Below are 16,443 nucleotides of genomic sequence, written 5' to 3' on the forward strand. Positions count from 1 at the left end.
AGAAGCTTTCTCTCTCATACACCAGAGGGCATGATTTCTTTTTTGTGTGTTTTTGAACTTTAACGTGTATATTTTTCATTTCCGTTGAACTGCGAGTCTAACGCACATGAAACAGGGAGTGCCCGTGACCATCCCGTTCATAGCTGTGCGGCTCATGTGAAGGCAGACATCTGAGCCGACTGTGTTTCTGGCACAGGTAGGAAATGCAAATGAAGTCAGTTAGAGCAGCTTCACATTCTCACCGTATCGCTCGCTTTCAATCTTTAAAACCATTTGCATCCAAGAGCAGAAGCAAAGACATTTCTTCATGACTTGAGCTGCGAGACTCGACTCCAAACCATGACGATGGTACGGTAACGTTTTGTTTTTGTGCTGTTTTCATTCACGTTGTGTTAACCGGGTGGAATGAGAAGGAAGTGAGCAGGTGTTGTGAAAGCCAGTGCAGCTGCTTTTAGTTGAGGGCTGCTGTTGTTGGTTTGTTTTTTTTTAGAGTTGTGATTGAGGGTAAAGGTATGACGACGGCAGCTACACTGGTAAAGTTGTGATTGTGTGGGAGTGTGAATGCAAACAGTGAAAAGATCTCAGACAACGAACCGATAACCTGAAGGCAAATGTTTACCTTCAACGCCGATATAAAAGTCCTGTGGAAGGTCAGACGAGGGAAGGATTGTTTTTGGCTTCACGCTTTTGCAGAAAACGCTTGAATTTCTTAGATTTCATGTTAAACTCACAACACTGAACCACAGTCGATGTTAGTTGATGTGCATTTTGGAGTTTTGTGTGGTACGAATAAATTAGAAATCATACTTCCATGTTCCAGGTAGACAAAACGGTGCCACTACTTCTTACCTGTATGTTAACATCAATGCAATATAACTAGTTTTCTTTCACATAACAAAAATAGAAAGTTCTTTACTAAACACAACCACAAGAGAGTTTGGAAAATGCTGCGTTCATGCAATATTTAAAGCAGAAATGCACTAATCCCAATACAAAAAACACTGTGCTGCCAATTCTGAAGGTGGCTTCTGTTTTTACTTTAACTTTTAATATTAGTAGATACCACTGAATCACAGAAATCATGTATTTTACAGTCAGAATATGACCCGAACATGACTTATGTCCTCATCTTCACCTGATTTGGTTACACAAACTGCACACATACTGTTGTGTTGAAGTGATATTGAGCTACAGAAGTATTTTCTAACAGGGTTTTAATACCAAAAAAAATCTCTCGTGACCCTTTTAGCTGATGTAATATGACAGAATTTAATCTTCTCTTGTCTCCTACAATCAATTCATTGATTGAGTGATTGCAGGGTTTCCTTGTACGATAAAAACAAACTTTAAAAAACTAACTTGAAATAAAAAACATTACAATAGAGTCAATACGTTCACCTGCTTGTTTAATTAGATTAATAAATGAATATTACAGTCCTGTAGCTGCTCGTGATAACACACACACACTATTTCTATTGTCCGAGTTGTGAAGCATTTGCGTGTCTTGTCCTTGTTTGCATTAAATTTCCCTCCATAGTTGCGTGCCTTTTTCCTTTTTCCTGCAGTTTGTTCTTTTGGCTTTACAGGTTCTGACTATTTCCCCTCTCAGAGAGAAGTCACATCAGGTAGCAGCTCACACAAAGCAGAACACCGTCGCTGCAACTCGACTCGACCGTAAAATGCTGATATTTTTGGAATTGCGGCGTTACGAAGAGGTCATAAATAGCAACGTGGTTCTCTTTTTATCAAGTCTCACCTGCTCCTAACTTATCAACAGTAAAGCAGCTGTGTTTCTGACATGCTGTGCGTCAGGGTGTGGCAGATAGAAAGCTCCCTCTCTGGCTCTCTGTAATCATTTACTGAGCATCAGCACTTCCTCCACGGCTACATGACACTGTGGGAAAAACATCCACTTCCTGATTTCACCTGACATGTACGTTGATCTCCACCTGCTCACGCCACATCCCGACACGTGAACATCCCTGTGACGTAACCGACGTCGTTCACGGACTTCTGCTTCAAACCTGATTTTGAGTTAATTGTCGATAACTCACGATTATTCACGAGGATGTAAGACAAACTAGGTCACACTGGCAATCTCCCCGTTTAACGTTAATTAAGTATCCAATAGAATGGCCCATTTTAAAATCAAACCAAAATCTTACACTATTTGAATATATTTAGAGAGAGAGGGATAAAAAATAAGCAAAAATAAATAAATCACATTTTCAAACAATGCAAAAGGAGATGGAATAAATAAATAAAATGATAATACTATAATTTATATATTTATTGTGTGTTTTACTCTTTATTTTTATTCATCTTATTAATATTGTGTCGGTGTGGAACAAGAACACAAAGCCTTTCATTGTGCGTTACACCGTGTATAACTGTCTCTGTGACCAATACAGGCCTTGAATCCTTGAATCCTTGAATCCTTGATGCTTAATGTGTACATTACTTTAAACTTATGCTGTTCTGCATGCGTTCGTCCAAATCTGCAAAACAAACAGTGACTAAAATGACCAAATAAATGAAGTGGAATAAAAAGTTTAACTTTTTTTTTTTTGGCTTTTTAATGTTATATGACACTTTCATTATACTTACATGCATAAAAACAGTAATAAAGTGTTATTTACATTATTGTTATTACGGTTTGTGTTAGAAATACAGCAGAACCCAGAACTCTGGACGTTTTCTACTTCGGTAGAAATTCCCTTTTGCACCAAATAAAGCTCTATTGTTGTCGTCACGGTTTGACCTTCCTCAAACAGCAGCCGCTGACTCACGCTGACAGATGAAGCTGATAACTAAAAGTAAACGACTTTTAACCAGACCTACGGTTTATAAGTAGAGGCTGCTTAAATACCTCAGCACACCTGCCTCTTTGTGTCCCTCTTATCTCCGATTACATCTCTGATCTCTGGTGGGTTTTTTTCAGAGCTTCTTTGGAAAACTGAAGAACCTGTAAGTAGAAACACAAACCCCATTTGTTCTTGTATGACGCATGATGCATCATAGATTGTCTGAACCTTGTTTCTCCTCTTCCTGTCAGACACAGTGGACCTCCAGCTCCCCCTAGAAGGACAGGTGAGACTCAACTACACCTCAGACAAAATAAGTTTCGATGCCTCTTGTCTTTCTGCTCACACATGCATGTCTACACGTTGCAGAAAACAATGCAGGCTTTGGGTGGCCACAGGATGAGTTTGTAAGTACAAAGACACACATTCCTCATTTAGTTTTTGCAGTTTTTCATACACACACCGTTAAAACTGTGACCATTGTTTGGTTATTACCACATTTCCCAGAAGCTCTGTTGCTTTGTTTTGTGGTAGCTGTTGTTCCTTTCCACTGACTCTTCACATTGGTTATGCAAAACTAACGGCACATTTCCTGGACAATTTCAAACTCCTCTAAACAAAATGCTACAAAAGGGGCTTTCAGTCGTGTGAGTGATGATCTCATTTGACTGAAGTGTCGGTGCTATGCATCCATCCATCCATCAGCTATGTTCCACTTATCCTTTCTCACTGTGGGCTCAGATGATCCCGGTTGATAATGTATGAGAGGCGGAGTAGACCCCTGACACGTCCCCGATCAATCAATCACGGCTGCAGGATATTAACGTCTCAGAATTAATGTGGCAATAACTCTTACACACATTAGGATGCAACTCTTTTTTTTTTTTTCTTGAATCAATATTTTCTCACGGCAGGACGACGAGGAAGGCGACATGTACGAAGCGCCTCCCTGTGAGCGTCCGGCCGTGAAAGTCCCACCGAGACAAGTGGAGGAGAACATTTATCTGGGTAACATCACTGACTCCTTCCTCTACCGCTGGATTACTTCAACCATCCTTTTCTCTAAAACCCCGTCTCTACATGTTGCAGAGCGGACGTCCAGTCCTGCTGTCCCCCAGAGGCAGGCCGCTCCTCCTCCTCCCAGACCAAGCAAATCCTCGGTAACAACACCTCAGTGACCTCCAAAGTCTGCGTTTTCACTTTCTGTTTCTGAATGAACTAACTAATCTCACCTGTGTCATTCAAAAACCTCAATGTTATGATTTCTACGATGAAGAAACGTGAGTCTGCATTTATTTTGTTCTTTTAAAGTAAAACCATCACTCCTTATCGTGTCTTTTCCTTTAACGTGACACAAACACATCCTCCTCCCTTCCAGCGCCTGAGATAGACAGAAATGAGAAGCCTGGGAGGAAGGAGATGATGCCTCCTCCAGCAGGTCGCCCTGCTCCTGCTCCAATCCCTGCACCCATCGAGGAAGGTGGAGTATTAATCATTTCTAGTAACACAAATAAGCCTTTCACTGTTCACTCCAAGGAAGTAAATACCTACATGAGGTGATACGGGAAATACTAAAATAAATATTGGGTTTATCAGGCATCAATGCAGCTGTTTAAGCACTCGGATCCTCGTGGTGCACATTCATGACGTGTTTAATGTTACCAGCAGCAACAGAAGTTTAGTTTGAATAAACCAGAAGTGGCCAGTTGCCATATGTTGAGCAGCAGAGACTGAAACAAGAGAGGATAGCGCCCTCTACTGTAGCGCCACTGAGCTGCACCCAGAGCGCCTCAAAAACTCAAACTTATGAGCAAACTGACTGCAAAGTGATCTGCAAGAACACCAAAGCAAACTAGACTTAGTCGACTCCTCTGAGCTCCACTGTTGTAGTGTTTTAACATCTTTGTAGTACAGATTTCTGAACATCTCTCCTGATGATCCAACTCACCATGAAAGACAAGATTACAAAACTGGAAAGACAGAACACATCTGATGTTTAAATAATTCAAATTTAAACATTTTCACTGTATTACTTCAAGCTAAATGTATTTATCAGCAGTTCTATGTTTGGTCTTGTCCTGCTCTGTCTTGTTGTGGTTTTAAGATTCCACTTGTAATTATTATAATGCATTTTTTTATATTTAAGTTTAATTTTTAAGTCCTGATTTCAAACACTGTACTAAAGAAAAAGTACTAAAACATTGGTTTAAGTAAGAATGGCCTACAAAGTATATTAGAATAATTGTAAATGCTGATGCAGTCACGTGTGCATCATATTTACATTTATTAAAGGTGGTTCTGATTATAATTACTGTACATAATGCTGTGTATATTGCAAGTTTAATGTAGTAGAGTAAAAAGTACAGCATCTGCTGCTGATCTCTAGTCGAGTAGAAAAATGCAGGTGCAGAAATTTTAAATATTCGAGTGACACAGAAGTATGTCAAATTTTGCGTCCCTGCTGCTGAGTTGTCTGAACCAATAAGGAACTTCAGGATTACAACATCCAGTGCTTGACTGTATGCATTAACTCTTTCTCTCAACCTCTTTCTGTATTTCAGATGTGTATCTGGATCCAAATGAGGAACAGGTGACTTGAACTTAGACACTTCTGCAAGACAAACCAAGGACATGTTGATGATTAAAGGCCATTTGTAAGACTAGTTAAGCTACACACACACTGAGCAGAGCATCTATTTCAGATGCAGCTGTCTACTAAGCCAGCTATGACGGCACATAAATGCACTGATGGTCTTGAATCCACTGCAGGGCCTTAAAAGACCATTTAACATTAGTTCAGAGATGCTAACAGTTAACGCTGTGAAAGCACACTTGCATGATGGGATGACATTAAAACAGCTCCCATATGCTCTAACGTGCCGTTTGTCACTTTTGTGTTGCAGGAAGACAGCGATGAACTTTATTTAGAACCAACAGCAGGTAGGTCACACTTCACTGTACAAGCTCTGAGGTGTTGATTACAAGTTTGCATAGCAGCGCTTGATGAGGAAGTGATCATCCAGCAGCAGCAGCAGCAGCAGCTACATGCACAAAAAAAGACGGCAAGATTTCATTTCCACATGATGGAGAATGTGATAAAAATGATAATTTCCTCTCTCCCTGCTCCTCAGCTTGCCCTCCTGCCCCACGTCAGCCAGCGAGGATGCCTCCACCAACCAAGGCACCTCTTGTACCTACTTCCATCCCCATGTGAGTGCCCCACTTCATCCCACTACCTGATGTGGTGACATAAATGAACCTGACATATCTGCATAGCTCCACACTGTCCAATCGGACAAAGATGCTCTTGTTTTTTTTTTTTTTCACCAAAATGCAAATGTGGCCGTTATAGTAGTGGCATTATGCTGCGAATTCCTGGTGCTAAACGTGCAATAAAAATTAGCATCTCACTGTCTGTGCAGGATGAAGCCTCCGGTTCCCAGAGCCAAGTCTGTAAGTGTGTCTATTCATCTCAGCGCTTAGACTTATCATTTTCTCATGCTAAGCTCCATCCCAGTCTAAAGTAGGACTGTCAAGATAGAGGCCGAGTCAGAAATTGAAGTTTTCATTCTTACCGCCGTGCTTCCATTTCCTACGTCGGAAATTAAACTCACCACTGTGACTCTGCAGTAATATTTATTTCCTCCCGTTCAGAATTCAGTGCTGCCTTCGCTGAGTGAGATAAAAACAGGTAATAATAACCACGTCTTCTTTACTAATGAAAAATCACATCCAAAAGGCATTATTCGGTCCACGATGGTGAGGAACACATTGTATTGTCTCTACAGCTCCCCCGGTTGAAGAGAGACGAGCCACTTTTCCTACCAAACTGCCCCCGCCAACTCCCAGCATGAAGCCGCTTCTGCCAGCAATCCTGAAGGAAGCCAAACCCAGGTAGCAGGTCAACAACACGACGAGGAGTTTGTTAAGCAGATATGTACACTTCCAGCTGACCCATCTGAATGCATACATCAGAGTCAAACCTTCTTTTCTTTATTCCAGCCCTCCAAATCCTCCCATGGCAGACCTTAAGTCTGTGGGTAAGCTCTCTTTCACTCCTTCTTAGAACAGCGTCTTTATCCTGAGGGATGCAAATTTGCTTCGAGTCTTACTTTTGAACATTGCTCGACTCATGCTTTACTGTTTTTTACCATCCAGCTGTAGCTGTATACAGATTTTGCACAAGCTTCTGTTTGATTGTTTTTGTTCCAGCCTCCTTTGGTGGGATGAGGCCAACCAGGCAATCTGGGAATGAGGTATGGTATCGATCTGCATAATAATCTAGCAGTGGTAGAAAAGGTATTCAAACTTTTAATAAGACAAAAAAATAATTAAAGAATAGCCAATGACACTGGTGTTTAAAGAAAGTGCATCATCCCTTAGGTGTGCGTTTGTTGTCTGAACCTGAGTACGGCAACGTTTCTTATAGGTTGCATGTAGGTGGTGATTTAACGTAGCATCAGCTGTTACGTTCAGCTCTATAAGCAGAGTTTGTAAAAGTCATTCTTGCTTGTGTCAGGACGACGCCTGGTCAACCTTTCATTGTGTTTTCCCCTTAAAATGATGACATGAAGCAACTTGAGGGCTTCTGGTAACATTTCAGCCATAAATGTGTTTTTACTCTTGAATAAAGTTTACAAATTCTTACTATTTTGAGAGCAACTGTTCAATATTAGATAGAACTTTACTGATGCCTTTGGTACCTCAGGGAAATTGTTGAAGATAATTGGAGAAAGCTGGATGCAAACCTGTGACCTTCCAGTCCAAAGGCTGTTAATCAGCCCATCCAGCTATCCAGGCTACTCAGTTAGCTTTTCCCTTTAACTATAATTGAATATAAAGTCGTGACTCGATGATCCGACACTAAACTTAAAACCTGTCAGATAGCAAGGCTGTCCGATTAAAACACATCCATCTTAATACTGAACAGTTTCTTTCTGTCTTTTAAACAGAGGACTGTAAATATTAATATTAACATAGACACTCGACTGCCTTTCACATGTGCAATAATCTCTTATTTATTTTCACTCACTGCAACAGTATTTATAACTTATTTAAATCTATCTCAGGTATTTTAACTGTGTGAGTTTTTAAATCGCTGACCTGCATCGTCACTGCGTTCTCCAGTGCATGCTTGATGTAATTTGTATGAATGACAATAAAGTAGCCTGATCACTGACATAGAACCTATTTGTTGGTACTGATGCATCAAGTATACGCAGAACTTCATATGCCATTAGATAGTTTAAAAAAAAAAAAAACAATTCAAAGAGTCTGAAGATAAATCTGAGCGGTTGTGAGATGATTAATGGACGAGGTAGGAGCTCTCATCAACGTGTTATTTAGTGAAATATTGAATCATTTGATCTCTTTGGTACTCAAACTTTTAAAGGAAACCACCTGTGTGAAGAATTGTGCAGATATTTAGTGTAAAACGTAATTTAAAAACATCAGTAGTTGAGTAAATATCACATCATTTCCCGCTGAACACGGTGAATCACAAGCATCAAGTGGCAAAGCATCGTGCAAATGTACTTCCTCTACTGTCAGACACCGCTATAGATGTATTTTCTGCATATTCCAGGACAAAGAGTGGTTTGCTGGAGACTGCAGCAGAAGGACAGCGGAGGAACTCTTAATGAGACTCAACAAGGTAAACCAGGAGTCTCACTTTGAGCTGAAATGAACAATTTCAACCACAATTAGTTTCCAGCAAACACGAGGCCTCGAGGCAAGACTGTTGCTCCGACAGTAAAGAAATCTGCTGAGTGTTTATGTGCACGCTTTTGCTGACAAACCTGAAATTTAAATGAAACCTGAATCAGACACCTTCATACGTACAGTCCTTTTTTTACACTGCCTTCATTCATCCATCCCTCACTTTTTCTTATTCCTGAAGGACGGTGCCTTCCTCATCCGGCACAGCTCGGCTCAGAGCGCCCGCCAGCCGTTCACCCTGGCCGTGCTCTACCAGCAGAAGGTGTACAACATCCCCATCCGCTTCCTGGAGGACACGCAAGGCTACGCCCTGGGGAAGGAGGGCAAGAAGAACGAAGAGGTAAGACGGGTCGGGAGAAGAAAAAGCCAAAGAGAAAGGGACTGCGACTTCAGGACTATTCCAGGCTTTTCATTGAATGGCCTTTATCTTCCTCTCTTTTAGATTTTCACCAGCCTGGACGAGATGATTTCTCACCACAAGAATAACCAGCTGCTTCTGATTGACAGCAAGAGTCAGGCCAAGCACACGGCTCATTTAACTCACCCTGTGCGCCCTTAAAGCTGCACTTCCACTGGCCCGTCTAAAGCCGTGTTCACATGAGTCACAAGGATAACGGCACAGTTTGAAAGTTTCCCTTCTTGGAAACACAGCAGACTGACTGTGTGTCACTCTTACATGTATATTTACGGTCGCGCAGCCGAGACGCTGTTTTGTTAATAATCGAGAACAGATGATGCAAACTTTACTGAAATATTGTCGGAGATGTTGAAAAGCCTTCATGACTCAGCAGCAGCAACGGCGTAAAACTCACTCAGTTCTGTGGCCTGACGGAGCGATTTTTCTCTCGTGCACCCCGTCATCATCATTGCACAAGGTTAACTGAACTCTAGTAAAAAGGAAACTGGGTTTTTTACTTTAATAGTCATTAAGTCTGCGTGTTTCTGCCTCTGGATGAAACAATGACGGTGTTGCTGTCGAACTGCTCTGTCTCACTGACTTTTAAAAACTGTATATTTCTGCTGTGGAAAGTCATCAAACCACCTCAGAAAAGCCTGCAGCTAAAACGTTAACCATCACCTCTTTCCTTTTTGCTCATTTACATTTACTATAGCAACCCTATCTAACAGATAAACATCGGTTTCAATGACCTATTTTACTTCAGTGTGCATCTGCCTCCCAAGTCAGTGTCACTACTTTGATGTCTCATGTGCTGCCCTTCCAGTGTGATATTGTAGATATTGTGCAATATAGACCTAAATACATCCACGTTCTATTGTTTTCATTCGCTGTCTTTCCTTGTGTTTACTGCTGCTGACCAGAAACCATCAGCTAACCTGAACTTTAACCGACCACATGTCTTTGTTTGGGGTTTCTGTGGTTCATTTAGAGGATTAAGTACATTACGAAAGACTGATGCTTGATGAAAGCCTGTGAGTAAACCCTAATGTGTGTGTTTGTTGTGTAGTAGTGTGTGTGTGTGCTGCTGCTGCTGCTGCTGCTGCTGACCAGACACGCTGCTTCCTGTCAGGGTGAAACCATCTCCTCTGTGGCCAAACCATAAATCCTCAGCCTGGAATACCACATGGCAGAATAATAAGTGTGTGATTTACTTCTGAGAGTGTAAAAACATCAACATTATCCCGTCACATCAGAGCTAAATTTAACATTTTCATCATTTTGACCGCTTCGCACACATGTCAACTTGTCGCAGGAAGAAAAACAGTCACTGAAATTAAATGAATCTCATGGACCGGATCCAACCTCTAAAGTGCCAAGTTGTGGCTGGAATGTGCCAAGAAGTCGCGAAATTGCAAACCGAGCAAGCATCATACGTTTTTAGCTCGGCGTGCCAGGCGCAGTCATGTTCTCATGTCCTTTACTTTTTTTAAAAAGTGACTTATGTGTTCGTAGTAATAGCTCAGTTTCAAGTTGTCTAATCTTGTGACACGGTAGATTTCAGCTCTGGCTGAAAATGCAGAGGCTTGTGCGACTGCAGATGCAGTATTTGCATAAACTGGTGGGGTAAATGAGCACTAAATAACTTCCTGGAGCCGGTGTAATTTGGCAGGTGGGTGCAGGGCATCTTGTAGCTCGGTTACAGGACGACAAACTGAGCCTGAGCCCGCAGCGCAGTGCATCATACGCTTCTTGTTCAGATTCCAGTTACCTTTTGCAGGTTTTGCGTGTAGTTTTGGCACAAAAATGATCAGCATCTAAAACTCTGTGGCCACAAGCAGGGCCTGAGAAGATTAAGACATAATTATCAGGAAAACATAATGTTATTGAGACATATTGCCTCTGCTCTGCTACAGGAAGTACACAGTGCCAGAGCCTGTTGGCCACGTCTGGCCCATGGATTTGCAACACAAGAACTTCTGTCTTTAAGCTTTCTGTAGCTCATTCTGGTCATGAGTGTCTTAACAGTAAATATTTATTTCCTTATTTTTTTTTTTTAAGTGCAGGAAGTTAAAACTGCATTGTGCAACCCAAATAATTTGGAAGAGGAGCTTTTTGATTACAAATGATCTATGCCGTCCACATCCTGTGTGTAACACCGACTCATGTCTGTAGTGTATACACTTTAGTGATTTTGAAAGCAAGCATTTCTCAAACAAACCACAAACTGGCAGCTTATGGCCTCGATGCACTCCTAAAACAAATGTTCAGACTCTCTCTCTGTAAAACACAACAGTTTGCACCACTCTTCTTGAGTTATGACGATCTGTAACGAAACAACAAACTCTACTGAGTTCAGGGCTGAGTCTTTATTCTACGGTCGGCAGTATTTTAATTTAGCCATTGCCTCATAATTTGTAGCATAAACACAAGTTTTTGGGGGAGTTTTGCAATCCTGAAGTAAAAGTAGAGAAAAATCCAGTCAAGTTTATTATTTTACTGCAACTTGGATTTTGTTTTAAATTATTTAATGCAAAACTATTTAGCTTAAGTTAAGCAAAATGGTAGGTTAGCATAATTACTAATAGAATTACGTCAACACAACCCATCAAAATCAAAAGTTTTCTAATTTAAAATGTTAATATATAGATGTGTTTTGAACATTTATTTCCACCTTTTATCAGCAGACACCATGAAAACTACAAATAAAATAAGATAAAATAAAATAAATAATATCAATAAAACAGGACATACAGGCAAAGGTTTAAACACATTTCTTCGTTGTTATTTAAAGTTTTGCCAAGAAAGCGTCCTTGATTAGACGAACTCCAACCATTAGTCTGTTACGTTGGTCCCAGTTGATAGACGGGTCCACATGTGTCACCTCGCGATAGCAAATGCATCAAACCGTCCATATAAATACACTTTGACAAATATTACACATAAATAAAAGTTAGAAATCACTAATTACCGTGTGTGCCTCTCGGAGGTTGCAGAATATAGTCATTTTGAGACCGTCTGGTTTTCCTCTGTCGCTGTATTACGTGTGGTCCACAACGCAACAGGTGTGCTCCTTAACGAACCTGTGGTCACGTGACCTGTCACATTCTTCATAAAATTAACCATCATAATTAAAGTTACTAGTTTGTTTAACCAGCCATTCATTTTATGGTGGTGTATTTCAGTCAAATTACTACATTTATCTTTTTAACATTTCATTTATTGGCCTTGAATCAATTTTAATGACGTAACGACTTAAAATGTTGATGAACTCATGAGAAAATATAAAAGAGCAACCTTGTCGTAGACATAAAAAAATCAATACATCCATCCATCCATCCATCATCTATACACCGCTTAATCCTCACTAGGGTCATGGGGGGCTGGAGTCTATCCCAGCTGACTCAGGGTGAAGGCAGGTTCACCTGGACAGGTCACCAGTCTATCACAGGGCTACACTTAGAGACAGACAACCAAGCACACTCACATTCACACCTACGGACAATTTACAATCACCAATTAACCTCAGCATGTTTCTGGACTGTGGGAGGAAGCAGGAGAACCCGGAGAGAACCCACGCTGCACGGGGAGAACATGGAGACTCCGCAGAAAGTGTCCTCACTGGGACACAAACCGGCGACCTCCCAGCTGCAAGGCAACAGTGCTATCCACTGAACCACCTAATTTTTATCTTGCATCCATACATCTAATTGAGAGGTGGTAATAGTTCCCCTGAATTACTTCTTAGAGTGTGGCCATGACTTTTAAATAGTCTAAAACCTGAATTTTATGGTATTTTCATTTGTTTTCCATCTGCAAAAATGTGTCCACAGACTTAATCATATACAGATAAATGACAAAGTAAAGGAAACACATGCATAAAGTGACTTAGTGAGGTGTTTAGCCACAACATGCAGCCAGAGCAGCTTCATTGCACCTTAACATTAATTCTTTAGGTTCCTGGAACTTTACTGGAGGGATGGAGCACCATTTTTCTAAAAGATATTCCCTCATTGGGTGTGTTATGATGATGGCAGTGGAGAGCACTGTGGGTCTAACATGTATGTGAAGGATCGAGGTGAAATCTGGTAGCTGTGAAGGCCATCACATATGACTCCGATCACTTTCACCAAACCACTCGATGACCCCTCGTGCCCTGTGGATGGACGCAGTGTCGCTCTGGAGGAGAAATGTTTAATCATGGGGATAAATGTGATCACTCAGAACAACTTTGTAGTGATTTGCAGAAACCCTTCACTAATCCATAGCTGCAAAATGTGCAATATCAGTACTTTCATGGAAGGAGGTAATCAAGACGAACCAATAACTAACCAATAAATATAAAATGTTATATTTTACTATCACTTTATTTGCACACTAAGGCCCAAATCTTACAGCATCATTCTTTATTGTTTTCTTTTATTGGTTTAATCTGTGGCTGCCGACTTCTCAGCTACTGTGAAAGCAGATATTTAGTCGGTTTGCGGCGACGTCTTGTGTTTCTTGTTCTGTTTTTGCAGGTTGTACCTCTGAGACCACAGAGTCCCTACAGACAGAGAAATAATTTATCAGTAATTGGTCAATGAAGATAACAATATCGGCCCTGACAATTAGTCTATCCCTCGTTTTTCCTGTTTGTAGAACAACCCTGTGCAATGTTGGTATTTTCCACATTCTGAGGAATCCGTGCAAAATCTAGATTTTCCACATATAGAATAATCTGGACAATTTCTACACTACTCATGCATTTTTAAAAAAAAACTGATGTTCTCCACATTTTTGCACTATTGCTGCTGCGATACAAAGGATATAATCATAAAATAGCCTCACAGAATCACATCTCCTCACTGTAGGGGTCAAAGGCTCAGTTTTTTTCCCTTTATTTTGTCACTTTGTGCATTTCAACTGTGCACAACTTGCTCAGCAGGCATCACTGTGATGATGGGAGCTCCTGCAGAAGTCCAACAGATGCATGATTTAATTCTGTTTATAGCTTCTTGTGGAAAAAAAACCCACCCCAGAACAACACACCTTCCGGACACATCTGCGTAATTTCTTTGGAGGGGGTAAGAAACCACGCAAAAGGTGGGGCGCATGTCACGAGCCCTGATTTTTCGAAGTTGGTGGAAAAGGAACGGGGGGAAGGGGCTGCGGCGGAGGGCTACACGCCGCACATCCGACCAAACGCACTGACAGCTCTGTGAAATTAAAAATAATAATAATAATAATAAAATAAAGAAGAAAGATTCCACCGCGATTTTTAAAAAGAAAAATATTCCAGGCACGGCTCCGTATTCTCATCACCAGACTCCAGGAAGCGCTCCGTAGTACTTCCAGTGGACTAGTTTTCTTAGCGGAGGTGCGGAGTTTTTGATCCAGGACTGGCGTAGGGGGGCCGCTGAATGGGAGCAGTCACTGGATTCGTGTGATACCAACAGCAAGCCGCCCAGACGAGCCGCCGCTTTGCCCATCATTTTTGGACTTTTTCCTGGGGGGCTTTTTCTTTTAGGGCACACATAGAAGAAGACCACCACCTCTATCCTCTTGCTTGTCCCCCTTCCCCCTCCTTTTTCCTTCCTTCCTTCCTTCCTTCCTTTCGGCTCCTTCGGGCAGAGAAACCACCTCAGACATGGCTCAGATTCTGCCCATACGGTTTCAGGAACATCTGCAGGTAAGCAGAAGGGAGAAAAGAGAAAAGCCCTTTAAATGTGTGTGTTTCTGCTTTTCGGCCGTGTAGGTCCACACACACACACTACACACACACACACACACACACACACACCACACACACGGCACATGTCGCATTTAAATGGGATCTGAAATAGAGGCTGCAGGGTGGTGCTCAATATAGCTACAGGCCTAGTTTTCCCTCCTGCCGGGCTGCTGATGATGACTTGTAAAAATTGAATCGTACACAGCTCCAATGCGGACCGGTGTGTGTGTGTGTGTGTGTGTGTGTGGATACGCCGCAGTTTTTTTTTTTGCACCTCTCTTCAAGTGCGGAAACGCCGCTGTCATGTTCCAGCGACGCAAACTGCAGTGACACTTTTCTTTTTTTTTTTTCTTGTTGCCGACAACTGAGCTCAGCTGTTCGCTGTAACTGAGACCTGACTTTGCTCTCGAGCTTTTGTTGTTGTCATGTCCTGCAGCAACACATTCATGTCTGTGCACCAAAAATAATAATAATAATAAAAACATAATTAATTTTGTAGAGGTAGCAGCTAAGTAAGTTCAGCAACTTGCTTGTTAAACCCAAAGAAACACATCATTTTTAGCAGTATGTGGCCATAACCAAAGCCCAGTGTGAACTCTAGCTTCATATTACAGCATCAATATTATATTGATTTCATGCGTCCAGCTCTGCTTCTTGTTTTTTTTTTTTCTCTCTCTCTCAAGTCAGAGCAGCATCTGTGCAGCTTCAAAATCATCAGCATCAATAAATCACAGCAGCCAAGGCCCTGGAGCGTCTGCAAGTGTCCCGTTTGTTTACCAAATTGACACAAACTCAGCGTATTTTAATCACAATATGATGGTGATTTGTTTTATTGTAGGCGTGCGAACAGGTAGAAGCATTTGTTCTGCAGCCAATAAGTTCAGAAACTTGCTGGTTGGACCCAAAGAAACACATCACATGAGTGGCATCGTGCCCCGTGTGAGCTCTAGTTTCATTTTACAGTATTGATATCAGATTGATTTCATGCATCTGTGCAGCTTCAGAATCATCAGCATCAGTAAATCACAGGAGGCCCTGTAGTCTCTGCTTGGTGGAAACACAAAATGCCCCCTTTTGCAAACAATCCGGCGCTTATTTGGCCGTCTGCAGGGGAACTATTTCCACTATGGCCCCCTTTTTTTTTTTTTCTTGGTGGGACTTTAAACCGTTGTCCCACAGCAGCCCCGGTGCTCGGTGTCTTGCAGCCAAAAGGGAAAGTTTGTGACGCACCCCTCCACCTCCCCTGGTCTGTAGCCTGTTGTTATGGTAACAGCAGGCAGTGAAATGGCCTTTCACTAGAAAAAAAAAAGAAAAAGAAGCACAGAGTCCCCACCCCCTGTCTCTGTGCTCCCTTCCTCTGGCCAGTAGCCCCACTTTCTCAGCCAAAGACCCTTTATCCACAAAAAAAAAACCCAAAACCTGTGCCGGCCAGGAGGGCCTGCAGCAGCCTACAGCAGGCGCCCCTCTCCTCCCTGACAGCAGTGGCTCGCTGATGGAGCACAGCGCAGTACCTGGCAATGTCTGGGTCATTAGTTCAGATTGCTCTCAACAGCACATACCTTTTCTCTCTCCCCACCCTCCACCCCTTTAAACATCTCTTTAAGAAAATCTCGCCCGGAGACGGTGATAAGCGGCAGCAGACCGCTTTACGTTCCACCTCCACCGTGAAATCCCAGCTCTGCCCCACTCGTATCCCCCTGTGAATCTAGGTGGCTCCAGCAGAGTGAAAAATGCTTGGAATTTGCAAACCCAGGACTTTGGGCCTCAAGTTGTTTAGCTTTTTCTTTTCTTTTTTTTTTTCTTGGCCTGGT

General features: G+C 41.8%; 2 protein-coding genes across 4 annotated transcripts in view; both read left to right on the forward strand.

Moving 5' to 3' along the window:
* Window positions 1–150: 150 nt before the first annotated feature.
* LOC103359524 (B-cell linker protein) lies at window positions 151–10,117 on the forward strand. The gene is made up of 19 exons (XM_008284901.1): window positions 151–348; window positions 2,942–2,967; window positions 3,056–3,090; window positions 3,174–3,211; window positions 3,719–3,812; window positions 3,894–3,964; window positions 4,081–4,084; window positions 4,183–4,284; window positions 5,366–5,394; window positions 5,708–5,744; window positions 5,936–6,014; window positions 6,227–6,257; window positions 6,459–6,495; window positions 6,593–6,698; window positions 6,807–6,844; window positions 7,017–7,060; window positions 8,389–8,457; window positions 8,704–8,862; window positions 8,965–10,117. Exons 1-19 carry the CDS (start codon window positions 340–342, stop codon window positions 9,079–9,081), a joined length of 1,125 nt encoding a protein of 374 aa, XP_008283123.1. The 5' UTR covers window positions 151–339; the 3' UTR covers window positions 9,082–10,117.
* A 4,082-nt stretch (window positions 10,118–14,199) lies between these two features.
* The window catches only part of cltcl1 (clathrin, heavy chain-like 1), a 30,127-nt gene continuing 27,883 nt past the window's right edge, over window positions 14,200–16,443 (forward strand). For 2 of the 3 annotated variants that reach the window (XM_008284902.1, XM_008284904.1), the window contains exon 1: window positions 14,200–14,590. In XM_008284902.1, the coding sequence (XP_008283124.1) occupies window positions 14,549–14,590 (42 nt within the window). In that variant the 5' untranslated portion in view covers window positions 14,200–14,548. The remainder of the gene's footprint in view (window positions 14,591–16,443) is intronic. The other variant, XM_008284905.1, reaches the window with a different exon arrangement.

Source organism: Stegastes partitus, unplaced genomic scaffold (genome assembly GCF_000690725.1).
Source record: "Stegastes partitus isolate 25-593 unplaced genomic scaffold, Stegastes_partitus-1.0.2 Scaffold380, whole genome shotgun sequence".
NCBI lineage: Eukaryota > Metazoa > Chordata > Actinopteri > Pomacentridae > Stegastes > Stegastes partitus.